The 19850-nt window shown below is 39.9% G+C and overlaps 1 protein-coding gene across 1 annotated transcript in view; it reads left to right on the top strand.

The window, feature by feature from the left end:
- Window positions 1-19850, top strand: part of LOC106637693 (Smg6 nonsense mediated mRNA decay factor) — a 170880-nt gene that overhangs the window by 32631 nt on the left and 118399 nt on the right. Inside the window, exon 18 of the mRNA XM_089592533.1 lies at window positions 15678-15823. Within this exon, the coding sequence (XP_089448659.1) occupies window positions 15678-15823 (146 nt within the window). The remainder of the gene's footprint in view (window positions 1-15677; window positions 15824-19850) is intronic.

Genomic DNA, 19850 nt, shown 5'->3' with positions numbered 1-19850 from the left:
ATGATTCGTGAGATTGTAGTTTCGGCTGAATGCTTTGGTACATATGGAGCATACGTAGGGCTTCTCCTTCGCGTGAGTGCGCTTGTGCCTCGTAAAGCTGCTTTTATCGCCGAAATCTTGCGAACAAACATTGCAGTTGTATGGTTTTTCGCCGGTGTGAGTACGCTGGTGACCCTTGAGAATTGATTTTGTGGTGAAAGCTTGCGCACATACGTTACAGATGTATGGCTTTTCGTCGGTGTGCGTACGCTCGTGACCTTTGAGAATGGATTTTTGGGTGAAAGCTTGCGAGCACCATTTGCACCCGTAAAGTCTCTCAACCGTGTGGATGCGCTCGTGCAATTTGAGATAGGCTTTGGTGGCGAAAGTTTTTGTACATAAGATGCAAGGAAATGGCTTCATGCCTGTGTGAGTCGCCTCGTGCACTGTCAGATGAGCTTTTTGAGTAAAAGATTGCAAGCACTCAAGACAGCTGTAAGGCTTTTCCTTCATGTGAGTTCGGGTGTGCAATTTAAGATTGCTTCGGTCGTTAAAGGCTAGCGAGCATATAGTACAGATAAATGGCTTCTCTCCAGTATGGGTGCGTTTGTGACGTGCAACATGATGATGAGAGGTAAAAATTTTTTGACATACATCGCAAGTATTGGACCTTGTTTCCGAAAAACTCCTTTCCATTTTTATTTCATTGCTGAAGTACAGCTTAAAAGCTCCGAGCATGTTTTCTTTTTTTTTTTTTTACTGTCTGCCAATGAAATCTTGGAAATGGTAATAACGGTTTCTGCGATTTGAAGATGGGAGCTTTTTGGTAGAAAAGCTGATTCCTGTTGGAATGAAAATAGGCAAAATTGTTATCACATTGAAAATTGTAGTAGGCAAGTATTCTCTATTTTGAATGGTTATTGAAAAATTTATTATAAATATTTATTTGTATTACTATTAGGATAATAGTTGAATATCAAATATTTCCTTATTTTATCGGAAATGAAAATTAATGTTGAAGGACTTTTTCGTAAAGTTATGATTTTGTACGACAAACGATGATATGTTCATCAATTAAAGGGTTGAATAACTCCATCTTTGAAAATGTATATTGCCGTACCAGCAAAGCAAAACTTTTTAAATATTATTAACATTATAACAATATCGAATTAAGCAAAGCCTCAGATCACATGCATTTTTTAAGGACAGTACACAGGATTTTGCTGCTACTACAGAGGATATTTGTAGTTTACCACAAAAATTACAGATTTTCCCTTTACTGTATACCGTAATAAACATCGAATAAGAATAAACTGGGCAGTCTTGCTTTGTTTTTAATAAACGATTTAAAATAGAACGTATGCGTCATTTACCAAATTGATGTACTGTACTTACAATATAATTTACTTTTAATATACTGAATTAGTATGCTGTAATTTAGTTAACGTACTGTTTTTCTCTATTATCTACGAAATAATACCGATGGATAATTACTTAAAGCTGGAGACTATCCCCTACTTGTCTCAAGCTTCTATTCCAGTGACATACGTTGCAATACTTTACTAATAAGCAACAAATGCAATTTTTCCGTGGGAAGTTACGCTGCACCCTTAATCTTCAAATCAAGAAAAAAAATGTATTCTCAACAAACGAAGAATAAAACTTAAAACGTCTTTCGAGACTGGTCTGTCGATAAAACTCTAGATAGAAAAAGTTGAAACGAAGCTAGATTTTAAGTCGATTATATCAAAGTTTTTTTTATTGTAATTTCATTTAAAATCTGAAATACTTCATAGGATAGAAGTAAAAGTATATTTAAAAAAAAAATAGTGTACTACGCACCAATTGGGAAGAAATCACGGCATTCCCTCATGCACGTGAATTACCATTTAAGGCGGGGACGATTTTTTAACCTTCATCCGCTGAAAATATGACTTTTTTTTTTAAATCAAGGTTGAGAGTGCAACACAACCTTCCAGATAAAAATTGCATCGGCTGGTTTATAGAAAAGTATTTTTGGAACTCCCGCGTAAAGACACAAAAAGAACGGAAATTCAAAAATAACCATAATATAATTTCAAAACTAAGACTCACTCGTATCAATTGTGTTGTCCAAGTGTTTGATGTAGCAAATTTTTTCTATTTTGCATTAGGTATGTTCTATAGTTTCTTCCGAAGAATAGGCGTTTCCTCGTATTCAACCAAATCAATCAATTAATTTGGAAGCCGTACGTGTGCACTTGACATTTCTTTGTAAAATAATACTACATAAGTTTTGCGAGAAATTTTTAAAACACTCTTGTTGTGGATGAGTGGAAAACTGTGGCTTGTATGACATATGATACTCTAAAACAAGAGTTCGGTATTTAAAAAAAAATACACACGCACAATTGTACGTACACGATGAAAGATATGAAGTTAATATTTGGATAATGAACTACTAATGATACTGCTGCGCGTGTTAAGTGGGTCGGCTCTCACGTTGTGCTTCCTGACAACACTGGCCTGACTAAAGTCAATCGTACGCACTGTATAAATGCATACCATATACACTGTTATGAAATTTGATTCATTAAACAAAATGATAAAGTAGACTTGTGTTGGAAAATAATATGAATTATCAAAGCAGTTTCGCCCTACTTTGTTGCCTAAAATTGTGAAACATCAAAAAGAATAAGAACTATTTAAACGTTTTCATCGCCAATTCTTTAAATTATGAGTTACATCGAATGTTATTCCGGAAAAGGAATCTTAGCTTATAATAGTTATTTACGTATCAAGTGCAGAAAAGACGATTTCCCACAAGTTGCGTACAAGATTTTTCGCGATAAGTGTGAGAAAAATAGTAAATACGTTGTTGATTTGCAAGAAAGGTTGTGTGGAGTCCAAGGGTGGAAACAGGGGGAACAGGGGGCGGAGCCCCCCGTGGAGGGGTATGGGGGGCAAAGCCCCCCCCCCCCCCGACTGCAAAAATACCAAATGATCGTCCAAAAAAAAAATTGTTTTTATACCCAAATATAAAAGCAGAAATTTGATTATATTGAAATTTTATTTGAAAAAATAAACTTTGAATTACTTAAACAAAAACATTTTCAAAGAATTTTATAAGAGTAACAAATTTGGTTATAGAAACCCGCACCAACACAATCTCTTTTTTTTTGGACGTTCATTTGGTATTTTTGCAGTCGAGGGGCTTTGCCCCCCATACCCCTCCACCGGGGGCTCTGCCCCCTGGTCCCCCGGTTTCCACCCCTGGACTCCGCACAACCTTTCTTGCGAATCAAGCTACTCGTGCGAGTCAATCAGGACTCGTGCGGGAAATAGTCTTTTCCGTACTTGTTACGTAAATAACTATTAATGTAAAAAATCCATTGTTGTTGAGATCATTATTCTTCAAGTTCTTACCTTATAACGTCATGCGTAACGTCAAGGTCTTACATTACTGCGTACATTTACACAAAATATGAACAAGTGTTGCCGAACAAGCTTCCTGTCAGTGTCTCCATTTATCATCCACCACACAGTGTACATTAAAAACGAAAGGAAAAAAACGTAGCAGCAACAAGAATAATCTCTGTCTTTCGACTTCATCATACTTGTTGCACGCACGCTTCAACTTCCCGGGCCTTCGTTTCCACTATCTCCCCGTACACCTCCGACAATTTTCTCAATCCTCACATCCGCTCCCAGCTTGTCCAGCCAATCAACGGGTAAGTGTCAAGGATTAGCTGTACAACCTTTCGAAGGGACGTGCACACAGTCAAGGGTCTACGAACTAGCATCGGTTCCTCCAGCCCCAACAAGGGGATGGGGGGGAGTAACAGGTCCATGGCCGGTAAGTCGCGGAAGCTCGCGTGTTCCGTGGCATTTGGGAAAACGAGATGCGAAGGCGTGCGTGCCCGCGTAATCGAAGCCGGGAATGGTCCGCGGTAGTGCAGGGGTGCCGAGCGTGGGGGCGCGCGATGGATGCTACCGGTATACCCCCGTGTATGTAAGTATCATCATGTACGCGTGCTCGTGGCTTCCGTTTGTGCATCATGTACTGTTCGGTTAATAACAGGAGGTAAGCATCGGCTCGGCCAAGTTCAGGCCGTGTAAGTGCAGCGCGATGACGAACGAGAGGAGAAGAAAAGGCCCCTCTCTCTCTGTAAGATGCTACTGTTTGCGGTAATTCCTCGCGCGGTGTGGGAACGTGCGGGATGTTGCTGCTGTTGTTACTGCATGTACATGTATATGTATGCGCGTGTGTATAAAGCTGGGCTCTCGCGGGATGGATTGTATATAATTTCGGCGCTAAGCCTCCCCCATAGGCCGACTCTAACGGGAGAAGGATTTCGTTTAGTTCCGATGGATATACGTACACGCCGCTAGTTAGGATAGGTGTCGATCATCGTCTTGTGCCTTGTTGCGCTCTCTACTGCCGTTGCTGCGATTATCGACGATAATGCGTGCTCTACTGCAACCCGCTTGACTCAGTGGTTTTTTGCTGGCTTGGATTTTCTTTCTTCTTTTTTCTTTACGAACGGTACGTTAATATAACCGTTGAGGTAACGTCGGAGTTCCCCTTTTTTTTCTCTCAAAACTATTACCTATCTTTCGAAATCATCCCCCCGGTGTTTTGCATAATCATCGACGCGATAACTAATTGGGCACGTTATTTTTCAGCTCGAGTTTCCTGTTCGTTTTCATCATTTTCCAATTAAAAAATAAATTGTCTGTTGAAGCATGTCGTTAATGTTCCGGTTAACATCTTGCTCATCCTCCAAAGTTTCAACCTACGCGATATTTTTAAAGATGCCTAGTTATTTTACGAAAAGTGTTTACGTGCACATGGTATGTCGAGTGGAATTACCGTGTAAAATTGTAATTTTGACTTCGCGTTCACCCACGCATGCCATCTCATAATCATCCTTCTTTCATTTGCCATAAATGTGGTTCATAGTCTTTAACGTTATTAGTGCCTGAATGTTTAGAAATTTTCAGCGAAGATGATAACCAGTTGCATCTCTTGCAAGAAACTTTGAAATGAATTCGTTGCTCTCTTTTAGTCAGCTGTCGCACCCACGTAAGTAGATTGTATACCCATGTCACGTTCAGTCTGATGGGCTTAGCAAACATCTTGGCCAAAAAAAAAAAAAGAATTTCTGTATATTATGGGAGTTGAGAGTTTCTTACGTATTTTCACGACGGCATGAGAAATAAAATGAAGATCCCGACGAAGGGTGGCTTTTCGCATCGAAATTTCAAGTATTGTCTGCCACGCTGTTATCACTGAGCTGTTTGGTAGTTTTCCTACGTCTTGTATTGACAGGTGTGACAATGAACTCTGTCAGGTTCCAGAAAGTAAAAGCTCTTTCGAGTTATTGGGAATGGGATTTGTTGAGATGTTTCAAGGACTTCGAGGGTTGCGGAAAAAATTTGAATGTCAAGATGAATTCATCGTGGATAAGGAGATGAGTTTGTTTCGTAGTTATCGTGCAAAAGTTGTGAGCGTGACTACTTTTCAGAGTTTTTCTTCCCTTTGAAAATCATTCAGTTTTTTTAACACACCTGTATCTTACACATTTTCTTCTCTGATATTTCGACAAATTTTTTTACAACTTGTTTTTCCTATTCTTGTTTATTTTCTCAATTCATTTTCTTTATTGTATAACTAATTTTTCATACAGGTATCAGGAAACACGTGACTTTTTCACCCCATCTCCATCATACGTTTTGCATTTAGACAATCTTACTCTCATCCGTCTTTTTTCATCCCTCTACCATACTAATTATACCATCTCTGTTGCATTTCTTTCTCCTTCGTCTAATAAAGTCTCCCAATAGTATTTTCTTAGTCACGACCTTATGTTTCCTCGCTAATTCTTCGTCTACACTGAGAGAAAAATATAATAAAAATTACTGTGCCAGAATGGTAATCTGGTAGTGTTCCGGCGTCTAGGGACTTTTTACTTTGGCTAACCTAATTTATACTATACTCTGGACAGTAATTTTTATTGTACAAACATTAAAAATCACTATACTTACAACAAAAATTACTGTTCTAAACATTAAAAATTATTGTTCCAATAGTAAAAAGTCCCTAGACGACCGAACACTACCAGATTACCATTCTGGCACAATAATTTTTATTATATTTTTCTCTCAGTGTACGGATCGCCCTGTGGTGCAGAACCGGCTGCGAAGGAACCCCCGCCAGAAACAATTCAGAAAAACTCTAAATCTCTAATGTCCCCACTTAACCAATAAAGCTATAGATGCTCTCATTTTAATTTTTGTAACCAGTGGGTTGTCTTGGGCACCGAAAAATTGGTATGCCTTTCAAACAATGGAGCTATCGACGCTCAAAGTTTACAGGAAAGTATCGATGAAACTTATTTATCAATATTTTATTTTTATCGAAGGTTAGTTTCCCAGTGACTTCAAAAACAGTAATGGATTTATACTAAAAAATATTAAATACTCATAGCCGTTCTTGACTCACAATTGTTTTTATCAAAGTAAAAACTCTTATCACAAAAACGGTAACACCGTCTAAGGTGTAAGTACTAATCATCGTTGTGTGATAATTACAGTGCTTCATACTCGACGTATAATTAAAAAATATTGCGAGTATCGAGTATCATCGAAAATGTATGGAGTGTTTGGTTCGCTTCTTAATTAGACAGGGCGCGCAAGTACCGTTTTGTTACCACGATGGTTGATCAGCTACCGTCTACTTTAACACCACGAGGCAGAGGGGGGAAGGCAAAAGCGAGGAAACGATCGCTTATTTCTCAAGCGCTATTCACACGAGTGGCTCTTACACACACACACTCTCTCTCACGTACGCTTGTTTATATAAAACTAGGAGCTCTTGATGCACAACTGGGCTCAGCGTTTGATCCAAAATGAGGATAAAGCGCCTGCGGGAAAATACGTGTATGTGTACGATAGCCGGTTGAATATATATATATATTGGCCGTGGAAGCTCGGCGTTAGGAAAAGTGTTTCGAATTGTTACTTAAGGTGGCTCCAGTGGCCTCAATGTTAAAATTATAAATAACCCAACCGAGGTTAATAAAATTGAATTATATTCTTTGAATTTCCATCTTTCTATTCGTATAAAAAAAAATTAAGATTGACGATGAAAATTGTAAGAAATCATGCTTACAAAATCGTAGTTTTAAGACGGGTTCGATAGGAAATGCAAGCTTACGCCATATACAACCTACTGCTGCACTTATATAAATAACCCGTAAAGTGTAAAAAATATACTATCTTGTATATATTATTACGCAGTTTTCGATGACATGAGAAAAGTGTCTTGTTATCGAACAAAATCTTTAAATAATCGGAGACTAAGTATACAGTTGCGAGTGCAAGTCAGCTCTCAGCTGTCTGCATTCTGCAGAGTACATATATATATATAGGTATAACTACTCTTGAACTTAGGAGCGTACCGTAACAGTTCATCAATTAGGACACCATAAAACTTTTTTGCTTTTTTATATTAACTCACTAAAGTAACAGATAAAATGTAGAATATGGCTTACAACAGTCTCTACGATAATTTTATACCATATTTTAAAGAAAATAATGATTAATTTTTAGTCTCCCCATTATGATACGGCACTAGGCGCTGGAGCCACCTTAATGCCTGGCCATTATTTATCTTTTGCAATATATCGGATAATTTTTTGGAACTATGAAAGTTTTTTTTTTAATTACTTTTGAAATCTTTCAATTTCAAAGTGTTTCAAAATCGAAATTACTTTAATCACGTGCAATTAAAGGAAAAATCAAATTAAGCACAGCTGTACTAATAATCAGCTAATGATACTTTTTTTCCTTTACGTAGTTGGAACCCGCGTACAATGTGCCATGATATTTTCAATTTGCATACAAAATCCATCCTTGTCGAAAATCGTCAAAAACTCACTTATCCGCACCAACTATACTCCCATTTGCCATTAATTGTTGTTCATCTAATGCGTTAGAAATTCATTAAAAATAAAGCGCGTGGATACTAGTGAGCCCCAAAAATGAGAAATTATACGGCGTAGCTGTGCCAACAGAGAATTAATGATCAATCAATTTATCAATGGCCACCTAAAACTTGATAATCACCAAAACAAGTGCATCCATCGCTCATAACGTGCTCTCATTTTGCAATATTCTGTACCCAGTTGTAAACTCGCCGTGTAAATATAACGTTAGTCTAATTGAAACCATGAAAATTCAATCGAGATATCGATTACGAGGAATCGATTTCACGGCAGCTCACTCAATACGCGCGTATGTAAATATTCATACGAGAACTTTGGTTCACAATATACGCACGTGTACCTTATCGCATTCCGTGCACATGCAAATAAACGAGTGCGCGGAGAAAAGGGACCTGACCTGATCGTATGCTTGTTAATCACAACGAAATCAATCAGCGCCCGTGTAGGTACGTATAACACAGTGGCGTATATTGCAGATCATTTATTGGGGCGTCAATTATGATAATTATCTTTCAAACGTGCGAACCAACCCGTGCCCTTTCTCGTTCTCTAATTTCTTGTTTTTTTGCTACATACATTTAACGTGTCCTCTGGTGGACTACAATATTACAATTTGTACAGCCTCGGAGTGTACAATATATTAGAAAAAAAATAATCAATGAATCCAAGGTGACATGTTGTAGCCTCTATTCGAAAACGTGGTCGTGACCCATTCCAACGATCGATCACGCCATGAGAGCCGGTGTACTAGCGTATTAGATACCCGAGATGCCTCGTCATGCTAGATCCACCGCTAATTTTACGAGCAGTTAACTGCAGAAAAAGCAACAGACACTTGAGAGGGAGGACTGTACGGAAGGAGGGGCCCGTCAACGGTTCATGTTGACACGCATAACTCACGCGCGTAAATATGAGGGAAGGATGTCAGCTGATTCGTCGTGCAAGCATGGTATAGGTACGAGCACAATGAGGATGAAAAAAAAATCACTACAACAACAAACGATGACGACGACGATGATGATTATTATTATTACGAAAATCTTCGTCATTGACCATGACGAGGTCTAGTATATAATATATACCCCTCTCTCGAACGTTCAAGTATACTTTTGCGCGTACAATGCACGGAGGATGTAAGAGCGGAGAGAGGATGGCGCTGCCCGTCTGAGGTCACTCGGTAAGTTGGACACTGGACCCCCGTTCTCATCCACATGTGTATATACGTAATGTCATACTCCCCACGAGCCGCACTCGAGCCGATCAAAAGTCACTGCACTTATATGCGCGTGCTATCTTTCTCCGCCTCGAGTATTCGGTACGATGAGTCGGTGTGCACATACAGGGCTAACGGTATGCCTGCCCGTTCGTGGACACATCGGCTCGGCTCTTAGTTCTCAGCCTGCGGCTTCGGGGTTTAATGCTTAAAGGCGTCCACGCCACACGTGCACCACGTATCACATTCTGCTTGCGTGAGCTTGTTGTCTGAAGTAGGCCGGTTCTGTGGGGCGAAAGAAGCACCTGATTCGACGTCAATTTGCTTCTCATGGTGCAATTTTTTGTCCCGACTAAATTGCCCTGTCAGAAATACTGACTTTCAGCGCGAAGAGTGCCATTATACTTATTTTTGCACCAGAGCCTTGAGTTTATATAAACGAGTGGCTAACAACTTCTGAAAGTGTGTATAAAACGTCTTGAGGAGTATTCAAAAATCATCGAAAGTCCAACAGTCAATTTTTAACTGACCCAAGACATTAAATGATTTCAAATGCGTCAGTTCCCAGTAAGAGTTTACCGATTGAAAAAGTCTTCTCTTGGGTATTAGAAATTGTAAAGGAGCTTTCTGGAGTATGTAAAACGACTTTTAAACCATTGTGATTTTACCTTGATCTAAGTCTGACTTGACATGGAGTTATAAGTCTTTGAATGTCTCTAATTAATTTTGTAATCTTTACCAAGCTTTCCAAGTTGTCGATGCCTTGGTACCTGATCTTTAGAAATAATGGGATCAGATACGAATACGTGCAACGAAAAAAAGGGATTTACTCTCAGTGGATCGCGTTTATGGAATCTACTTAATATGGATTACATGCCCATCTTATTAGGGTATCGGGATTTGTTAAAAATGGCCATTTTAGATGAAATTGGCCAGTGTTAAGTAAAAAAACTAGCACACTGATAAGTTTTTACATCCAAATTTTTCAGGAATCTTCTCAAACGTAATGACGTGCCATTTTAAGTCACACAATTAACGTCATGAAGTAATGTACTCCTAATGTTTTGGTCACCTCGTTTTATCGACTGGTACGTTTTCGTGTTTATGGCCGAACAGTGGCTGAATTCTCAAACGAGATTAGCTTGCGAGTAACCTTCCGAGAATCCCTTACACCTAAAACACGAGATTAAGATACGTTATCCACGTTAAAAAGTAACCACGTGTTAAGAATCAGGCAGTAACTGCTTGAAGTACCTGTTTGGTCTGTATATTTTTCAACGCAATACGTGCATTGGTACTTACGTATAGATAATTGTATGATAAAGAAGTAGAATTTATTTCGTATTTAGCAAGTCAAATCTTTGTGGTAAGAGTGTAATACAATAAATCTGATTAAAAATAATATGATATGGAATAGCATTGGGATTTGTCGACTTGTACAGGGAAACTTTGTCGTGCGGACGACAATTTTTACCGTGCTGCACGGTAAAATTTAGTGGTGGCTCGGTAAATAGTCCGACGCGACGTTTTGTCCCACGATTACCGAACTGCACGGTAAAAATTGTCCGTACTGTCACTATAAAATTTTTGGTTTTTTTCGCTCAGTGTATCCATGCTCGCAGTGATGTCCTTTTTGTTCTTAGGTACACAAAAATATCACGAGAGTATGTCAGTAATACTATTCACTATGTTTTATTCTGAAGCGCATTATTATAATCCCCAGAGTAAAAATTACTGCCACCCTTCCGTATCTTTTTAAAGTTCAAACGAATATTACAATTACAAATTCGACTTTGATGTCTTAACTCACTGTATGAGACTTTGCTCTAGTGTATTTGTATAACCAACCAAGGATGTACAGCACTCGTGGTATTTATTTTTGTTTTTTGAATTGGTTTCTAAGTTTTTTTTTCATATTCAAACAAACTGCGGCTTTGACAATGATTTTCTTTTGTTGTTTCGCCGTCCACTCTGTCCGTACAATGGAGCAGTGACCGCAGCACAAAAAATCATCACTATTGCTTACCTTTTGTATGTATATGTACGTTGTACCGTACCACAAAACTCTCGCTCCTCTGCCAGGTAATTTGCCACGATATAGGCAACTATATGCTTGCTCATACGTGTGTAGGTACGAAAAAAAAACAATTGTATGTGTGTGCTCTCGCCCACGGCAGGTATTCAATTTCTGATTTTTCAATTTTCTGCGAATACATAGCTTGCGGCCTCGTTTCGTGGTGGCTCGTTTACTTTTCCCATTAAACGAAAAAAACTCTCTTCCCTTCCTTCTTTCCTTTCTTTTTTCATTTTTGCATTTTTAAAAAACAATTTTTTTTTTGTTTTTCATCGGGAAACACGACGCGCAGAATATTCGTTCCCCCGACCGCTTAATGGAACACGTAATGCTTGTTATTTGCACTCGAGATACAGGGCAATTTATTTTTCCCCCAACTTTCAACGCTGCGTCTGCAACTATGTTGTGCGATGGTGTGTATATTTTTTTTCTCGCATCACGTCAAGCATCAATTTGTATGGCATGTGCAGTACGACGGTATTTGTAACTTGAGACCTTCTTCGTTCCATCCATATGTGTACACGTGAATAAAGGACAGTGGATATCCTGCACAGGTGATGATTAAAAGGTTATTTACAGAGAGATTTTTTCACTCAAATGGATGATCACGCCAACGGAAATGATAGCGATGTAAGATTTAATTAGTTTTAACGACGCCACTCGAAATTCGACCCTCTAATGACACCTCGTTGAACAGCGTACACTTGTACAGGGGTGCGGTTCATTTTTCTCTGATCAAAAACAAACAAATCCCTCTTTATCCTTCACCAGTCAGTAAAGGCACTATATAATCTTATCCGAAGCTCCGATTAAAAGCTACGCGCAATATTAGCATCGAGTTTGTCACTCAGTGAAAAAGGATAAATTGGATAAGCGCTTTACACGCTCGTCTAGTTCGTTAAGTCATATAAGCTCGAGAGGTGCGAGGAAGGTAAACGCGCACCTCGAGCGAAAAAGCCGCAAATACGCAGTGCACTCGCGTGAGGTAGCATCAGTGGCTGCGAGGGGGTCGTCACGAGTTCCAGGGGTAGGTGTAGCTATCAAGTGAGACGTTTCGTACCGTACATTTGCCACCGGCGTGCGCGCTCGGCGAAATGGGCGAGGGGCTGTGGGAAGATAGTGGCTTTCGATGCTCAGCCCTCTCTCCGTCTTATGTGTACACTTTGTATACTTATTACAAGCCGAGAGTGGAAGAGGGAGAGATAGGCAGCCGCGTCCTCCTTTATCGTTTCCATCTGCCGAATGCGCGCCATTACTTTCTCACATCTCGAGCGAGAGAGTCTCTGCTACCACATATACCTACTAGTAGGTGCTGTTTAGCCGAGTACGTATGTATGTATGTATGTATACACGAGAGAACAGTATATATACGCTTTTCACGTGCGGGTATGCGCAGATAGTTGGTTGATTCTGGCTGCTGTGTATTATATACATATATATACTCGTCTCCTTTGCAAGCAGCTCAGCGAGAGATCCTGCCTGGATAAGCCGTGCTTATCTCGCACGCGCTCCCAGTCACGAGTGTGTATAACAGTGCGAGTAAAAGGAGAGAGAATACAGGGGGGGGGGACACTCCATTTGCCTTTTCATCGATCTTCTTTTCTTGAGCTTGCGACATGCTTTGATGTTATTGTACGCATACGAGGTGATACGTCGACATTTTCCGGGACATCAAGAATCAATGGTGATGGCGCATTGCGCGAATGGTTTAACCTTGGTTTGGCCGAGCGGTTGGACCCTTTTTGCTTCGATATTGTGATACATACATATATGTATATCAAAGGAAAATACGTAAGGTAGAAACCGTGGCTCTACTTTTCCAATTACAGCTCACTTGAAAAGGTAGTTCGAGTGCCGTATACCTGAAAGCATTTAAAAGTGCCTGAACTTGAGCTCTATTCGCGCCAAAAATATTGATTCGACGTCCATATGTACTATATGGGCTTCTTAACTGTATTACGTTCACTCGCGAACAACCTGTTCTTATCATCTCCGGCATCCCCATCACGTATACTTCTCTCGAGTTGTACGAATAACGCGTGAGTGTTTGCTCATTTGTAAGCTTGATGCCTAAGATATACGTATATACGATCATACCATCGCACAAGTATCTTGTGAGAAAGACTCACTTGCCGAGCTGTTTTCATTTTTTTTACGGGATGAAGAAAAGCTAGAGTACACGTAACGTGGAAGCTCCGAATGATGAACGCAGGTACTTTGATTTTTCTTATAAGCCGATTTAAGTGTGGATAATGCCGGTTCTCCTAACTTGTTACTGGAATTGAATATCGATGTTTAGTGTGTACATGCAATTGGTTTTTTTTTTTTTTTTTCCTCGCTTGATTACATTGGAAAGCGTTTTGTGCCGTTCGTTAACATCGCACAAATAGGCGATACGCGCGAGCAAAGTGTTTGTGGAAGACGCTTTCGTTAATTTGCGTCGATTTCATATCACCAAGATTATGCCGGTTTGGCGATAAAACAATATAAAAGACCGACACCCCTCAGCAGCGTATATTTACGCGTCCCGAGGTATCTCTATCCAACCCGTACTGGACGCGTCTTTTTGCGATGTGACGCCGATACGGCTGTACATCATAAAAACATTTGCACACGCGATGTTGCGGAAACATTAGATGAAAATCTCTCGTGTAAACAAACCGTGGAAAAAAAAGTGCGGGTCTGCGCTCTCACGCGGCCTAATCTCCGTATACACGTGAGCCGGCAAATCTTTGAAATAAGATTACAAGCGTATATGATACGCGCTCGGCAGCAGACGCGCCATCAAATTTAATGGACAACACGCGCGGACGTTATAATTTATAGATTAAGGCGTCGTTGTCGTTTTGTCGAGAGGCCCCGAGGAGGAGGTCCCCGCTTCCACGCACCGAGCTCCGGATAATTGATTTCATTACACGGAGCCCTGCTCATTAAACATCACCAATAAAACGCAAAATCGAGCCTCCGGCATCTCGATCTGCTTCTCTCGCGTTCCTTCGTCCGTCAAGTATATCTCGCCGACTCTTCGGGGGTTATGCGTTACGAGCCAGCGCATAAAAGGCTAAGCGCGATCGGCTTGTCTTTTCCCCTCGCATACGCTTATACTTCGTTATACCGTCGGCCGCTGTTGCGTACACACGCGCGCGCGATCGGTTGTAAGCCGTAACTCGCCGATAATCGAACTTCCGCGTGGATAATTCAAGCCCCCGGTCACACCCGTGCCGCTACCCCCGTGTGCCGAAGATATTCCTCCCTCCCCGGAATTTGCACTCGCTCTCTGTTCATGTTCCATCTATCGGTATATTTATATACCTGGTACAGGTATTACCAACCACCCCAGCGACGTAGGCTCTTTTAAAGTATAATCGATCTTTTTGCGTGATCTAAAGTTTTTTTTTTTTTTTTTTTTCCAGCACTTCAAACAAATCTCTTTTCCAGCAGATGTCTTAGGGTTTTCTCTCAGCTAAATTTGTTTTTACTCTCTCATATACCGGTCGCTGGAAATTCAAACTGTTACAAAGTCGTTTTTTGCCCAGGATAACTTTGATCTCGCAATAATGAATCAAATTTTTTTACCCAAATGTTTTGTTGTGTGAATAATCATGAGTGCTGTACTAGGGTACTGCGATCGTCGTGTAAGTGTATATTGTACTTAAGTTGATGATCTTACAGATTTTTAATTATGTTACTTTGACTTTTTTTTACCCCCAATTCAAAACCGGTACTACTTCTTTATTTCGTTTCAATTAAGGTACTTTGCGGGTCCAAGTTTTCCGTGCACCTCGGATATCATAGTACAGGTACTGTACCCAACACACACCCTTTATTGATTAGGCTGGCACTTACAAGGACTTTTTTGGGATTATTCAGACACACCAAGTCCACTTAACCGTAGAATGTGCCGTATAAAAACCAAAAAAGAAGTTCTGCACTGCATGGGACCTGCTGTTGATGATTATAGATGAGACTGGATCACAATTAGATAAGACAATAGAATTAGGCAAGACCTTCACACGGAGATGGTGAAGGTTCCCCGTTAGTAAGGCCGTTATGATGCGTTCTTGGCAACATATGAAAACAAATTAAAAAAAATTACTGTTATTGAATTTTTAGTGAGTGCTTAATAAATAATCCATCATTATGTCTTAATTAAATGGTGATTAAACTCGAATTTCATTACAATATTTTCCACTTATTTCTTGGATTCCAGCTATCGTTCTTGTCAACAACTTTACATTAATAATAAAAATTGAATCAACGCAACAATATTATGTTTTCTCGTTTCATTCATCGTACATATTAAAATCAAATTAATCTTGTATTTGCCCTTTACGTATACCAAGCCCAATTTAAACAGTACCTTTAACGCAAGTAAAACCCGATATTTATTAATCATAACTTTTTCCTCTTCCTCTGTTCGCAGGATGGAGACGTTCCAAGAAGCGGCCATTCAGATGCTGCGAGAGTTCCGCACCCTGTTGTACCATTCGCCTCTTCCTCTGCCAGGCTCGCGGCTCCTGCAGCTGTTGGCCCTGAATATGTTCGCGATCGAGTCGACACAGCTGAAAGGTAAGACAAAATTTATCCGTTGAATAAAAATTGGAAGGAAATGAAAGAAAAAAAAAAAAAAAAAAAAATCAAGGGGAGTTTCGTCGAGCTTCGATAAATCCCCCGGCAGATAAGAGCCGCGACAGCTCTATCTGTGTGCATATATATATATATGAATAAAAAAAGGGGCAAGAGGAGAGGGTGAAGCCGAGCTCTGCCGTATATACTTCAGATTGGATTGGCTCGCCGCCCCGACTGTTCCTTATTTAATGTTACGGCGCCTCCTCCCCCCTCCTTTTTTTTCCTAGACGCGGCGACTTTCGGTACATTGCAGTTCAATCGGCGCGGGAATTCCTTTTTTGTTTTCGGTATCTCCTGCCCTTCCCGGACAAGAGGTGCTCACCGTAAATCAAGCTCCCTCTAACTCCCTCTTTTTCTCTCTCTGGACAAGTACGGAGCACTTACACGCAGGGAACACACCACATTGCCCGCGATTGCTCCTCGATTCAATTTTGCGGTTCTTCCGGCCTCGAGCCCAACTTTCGTAATTGAATCTTTTCTTCTTCTTTTTTTTTTTTTTTATTTTGCACTTGGCTTGAATAAATCTCAAACTTCTCGGTTATAAGGTGGGCCTATCTCTCTGCTCTTCCGTTCTTGCGCGCAACAATAGCTCGAGCGAGGTAATGAAAGTTCCTTCCAAGTCCTTTTATAAATTTATTGACGTCCGCGTGTTTGTTCATATTCATGTAAGGAGTGAGTGGATGCAAGTCCCGCGAAGTCGTTCAAATTAACGCAGAACCTCGAGATAAATTCAAACAAATTCGTCCCAATGGAATACTATTTATATTACGTGTATTTATGCGCTGTTTGCACGTAAAAACATTTCCAATACTTGCAGAAAAGACCCTTTGGGTTTGAAAATCTTTTTATGGGCCATCAATAAACTAGTACAACGTAAAAGTAGCGTCTATGGTCTGTTGGCAGATGCGAGTTTTGAAGGTCTGCCCAAAATGCTCGGGTGATCTTGAAAAACGACTTTCAAGAGAGTCGTAAAAGTTGACGCTTTTTTGAAACAAAACTAAATTAGGAAGTATCTCGGTATACTGCGTGGGTGTAATGTGTATTTTGTGCATCGTTGCAATATGTTTCCTCAAGACAGTTGTTTGAATGGAATTAAAATGTGTATTTCATAGGGTTACCGTGGTGGAATATATATCCCTCTGACTTGACTTTTGTTGTAAAAATCGAATGATTAAGGGAGTTCAATCGGTTACAGAATTAACAACGAGAATTTGATGAAAATTCTTGACAAATTAATAAAGTCATGAATATCAGTCTGGCACGAGGGTTCCTAAGAGCCGAGTAATTAATATTAATAATCATCCAATTTTTACATGTAAGTTCATATAATATGCTGTCGTTCTTTTGAGCACTTGTGCTGTATTTACCTCGCTTGTTAGCAATGAACTTTCAATAAAAATTTTACCAAAGACAAAAAAATTTACTATTTTTTTGTTGGTTATTTTTTATCGTGGTATTCAATTATATAGTACCAGAAAAACGAACTGATAGTGAATGCTCATCGTGAAGTTCTTGGGTGTTCTAAACCAAGCATCCAAGACTAGCGAAAGAAGGAGATAAAATAAATAAGTAAATCAAGGGCTATACTGTTCATATTATTTATTGATATATAGTCACCTACATATAAATAAATATATGAACAGCATAGCCCTTGATTTACTTTTTTTTCTTCTTCGGTGTTGTTACCACAAACATTTTTTTTTTCTCAACAGATTTTTTAAACAACAGAAACCTTTCACGCGCACCTGTCCATTTGATGTTGTAATGGTTAGTTATGAAATGATAACACAAACATATCGTTCCAACGCGGACGTGTAGAAACGAATTTTCGAGACCATTAAAGGCGCCACAGTGAAGTAGTACGCGAGCGTATATGCCATTGCACTATTTCTCCCTGTTTGCATTTTTGCTCCATCCTTAACTAATACATACAGTTACAATTGTATCAAAGTACATTGAACGGTCGAGTGTAGCTTCGATAAAACTACACACTCAAAAACACGGGAGGGAAAAAAAAAAAAAAAAAAAAGAAGGGAGACAGACCGAGGGAGAGAGAAAGAGTCGTGCTGTGATGTCCCGTTACATTCCACGCAGCAATGCAAGTTAAACCACATAGCTCTCGCGCAATTGCCAGTGCTGTATACACACACTCGTGCTCGCGTACTCGCCGCTGCTTCTTATAATACATACAGTTTTTGTCCGCAACGCGTTTTGAATAGCTCAATTGCTACATGGATATACGTACCATCCTCAGCGTCAGAAATGACGAGAGCTTGCGGTTAAATGAACATTTCACCCTCACTACCAAGTTACGCGCAGCGTCTATCTCCAACATAATATATACGCGTGCTTACATCACACGACGTATCGAATTTCGCAGAAGCTATAAATATACACTCGATTCGCGATGCTCTCTTACCTTTCCTTTTTTTTTTTTTTTTTGTCGAGCTTTCGTTATTAATACTCGAAAATATCACAATCCGTGCGAGCAGAGCCGTGCACTTGCAGTCAACGCGCTGTAAGCGATACGCCAGTATATTATACGCGTAACGCACGCACGTACGTGTACCCTATAGCTTGCGGTGGAAAACTGGTCTCGTTCGGACATCAGGCGGAATAAGAGGTTGCCTGGAAATTTTATCGCTCGCTCGAGCGAGCGCAATTAGCCGTTGTTGCTGTTGGGCATATATACACCTCGACACGGCGTGTATGGGGGGGTGGGGGGTGGGCATACCTTATACACACTCGACACGGGTGTAATCAAGGGGTATAGGGTGTCGCCACCTTGACGCGTCAGCCCGGTGCCGTAGCTGCGGCCCAAGGGGAGGGATGCGGAGGCGCCTCCTTATTGATTTACACTCTAGGGAGACCGGGGAGATGATGGTCGTGTCGATGTACATCGGAATTGGCCCTCTGGCTATCATCCAATATCTCCGCGTACGACAACTACCGAGTTGTCGTTGGCGTCTGTGTCGCGTGGCCGCGAGCAACATATACGCCGTTGCTACTTACTCCTCTCCCGGCCCTTTTATTGACTCTTTTGTTTCGTTTCTTCTTTTTTTCGCTCCATGAAAATGCTGATCGGTTTTATGACGTGTTCTCGAGTTCTTACGCGACATCTATTATTCATTCAATCTTGCCTCAAGTGCTCCGTATGCGTAATTCATAGCGTGTGCTGTTGTGCGCTTCTTTTCCGTATACTGGTACCGCAGTTTTTGAGATTGAAGTTTTTTTTTTCGGGTATATAATTTTTGTACAACGTCAGTAAAGTTTTTAAAAGGTTTCAATACAAAATTGATTACCAAAATTTGTCCTTTGAACGTATATGTACAGCATGACACGACAATCAATCGCTTATTTGAATGAGGATTCATTTTTTCGCAGTGATGTAGCACAGTAGTATAACAATGGGTTTCAACGTAATAAATCACGAATCAGTGTTTATAGCGATGCAATATATTTGTACACTTACAATCATCGTGACATAATATTCTTGGATAAAACCTTCCATTGGATGTACCATGAGTATTTTATGAGTGTTGCCATGCATTTAAGTACAATAACAATTACATCAATTATCATCTGTTTATTTAAAATTTGTTCTTAACCCATCATAACCTCGTTACATAAGATGTGCATTGCCGAAATTAAGACTAAAGTACAAAAAGTGTGTGCACATAATTATTACCTGCTAGATATAATTTAAATTATACCCGAGATTATACTAGACTTTAACGTATGCAAGATGTGTATATTTATTTGCAATGAGAATTTTCAAACAAATATGCTTGTTATTGTTGTTGTCCACTATTTTTTGCACATATAGTTTCAAACATATTTTCTTATACGTTGCTCTATCCCACCATTCTTATCTTCCTTATCTTTAATCTCTTTTTTTCCCTATTTTTTACGCCCTACTTTATTTTCCATATTTTTTACCTCCGTTACCTACCTCTATGGACCCTAT

Source organism: Copidosoma floridanum, unplaced genomic scaffold, assembly GCF_036245765.1.
Source record: "Copidosoma floridanum isolate Cflo_tuat_1 unplaced genomic scaffold, Cflo_Japanese_pri ptg000019l, whole genome shotgun sequence".
Lineage (NCBI taxonomy): Eukaryota > Metazoa > Arthropoda > Insecta > Hymenoptera > Encyrtidae > Copidosoma > Copidosoma floridanum.
Note: the sequence above shows the minus strand (reverse complement) of the source record. Positions and strands in the feature narration are given on the sequence as shown.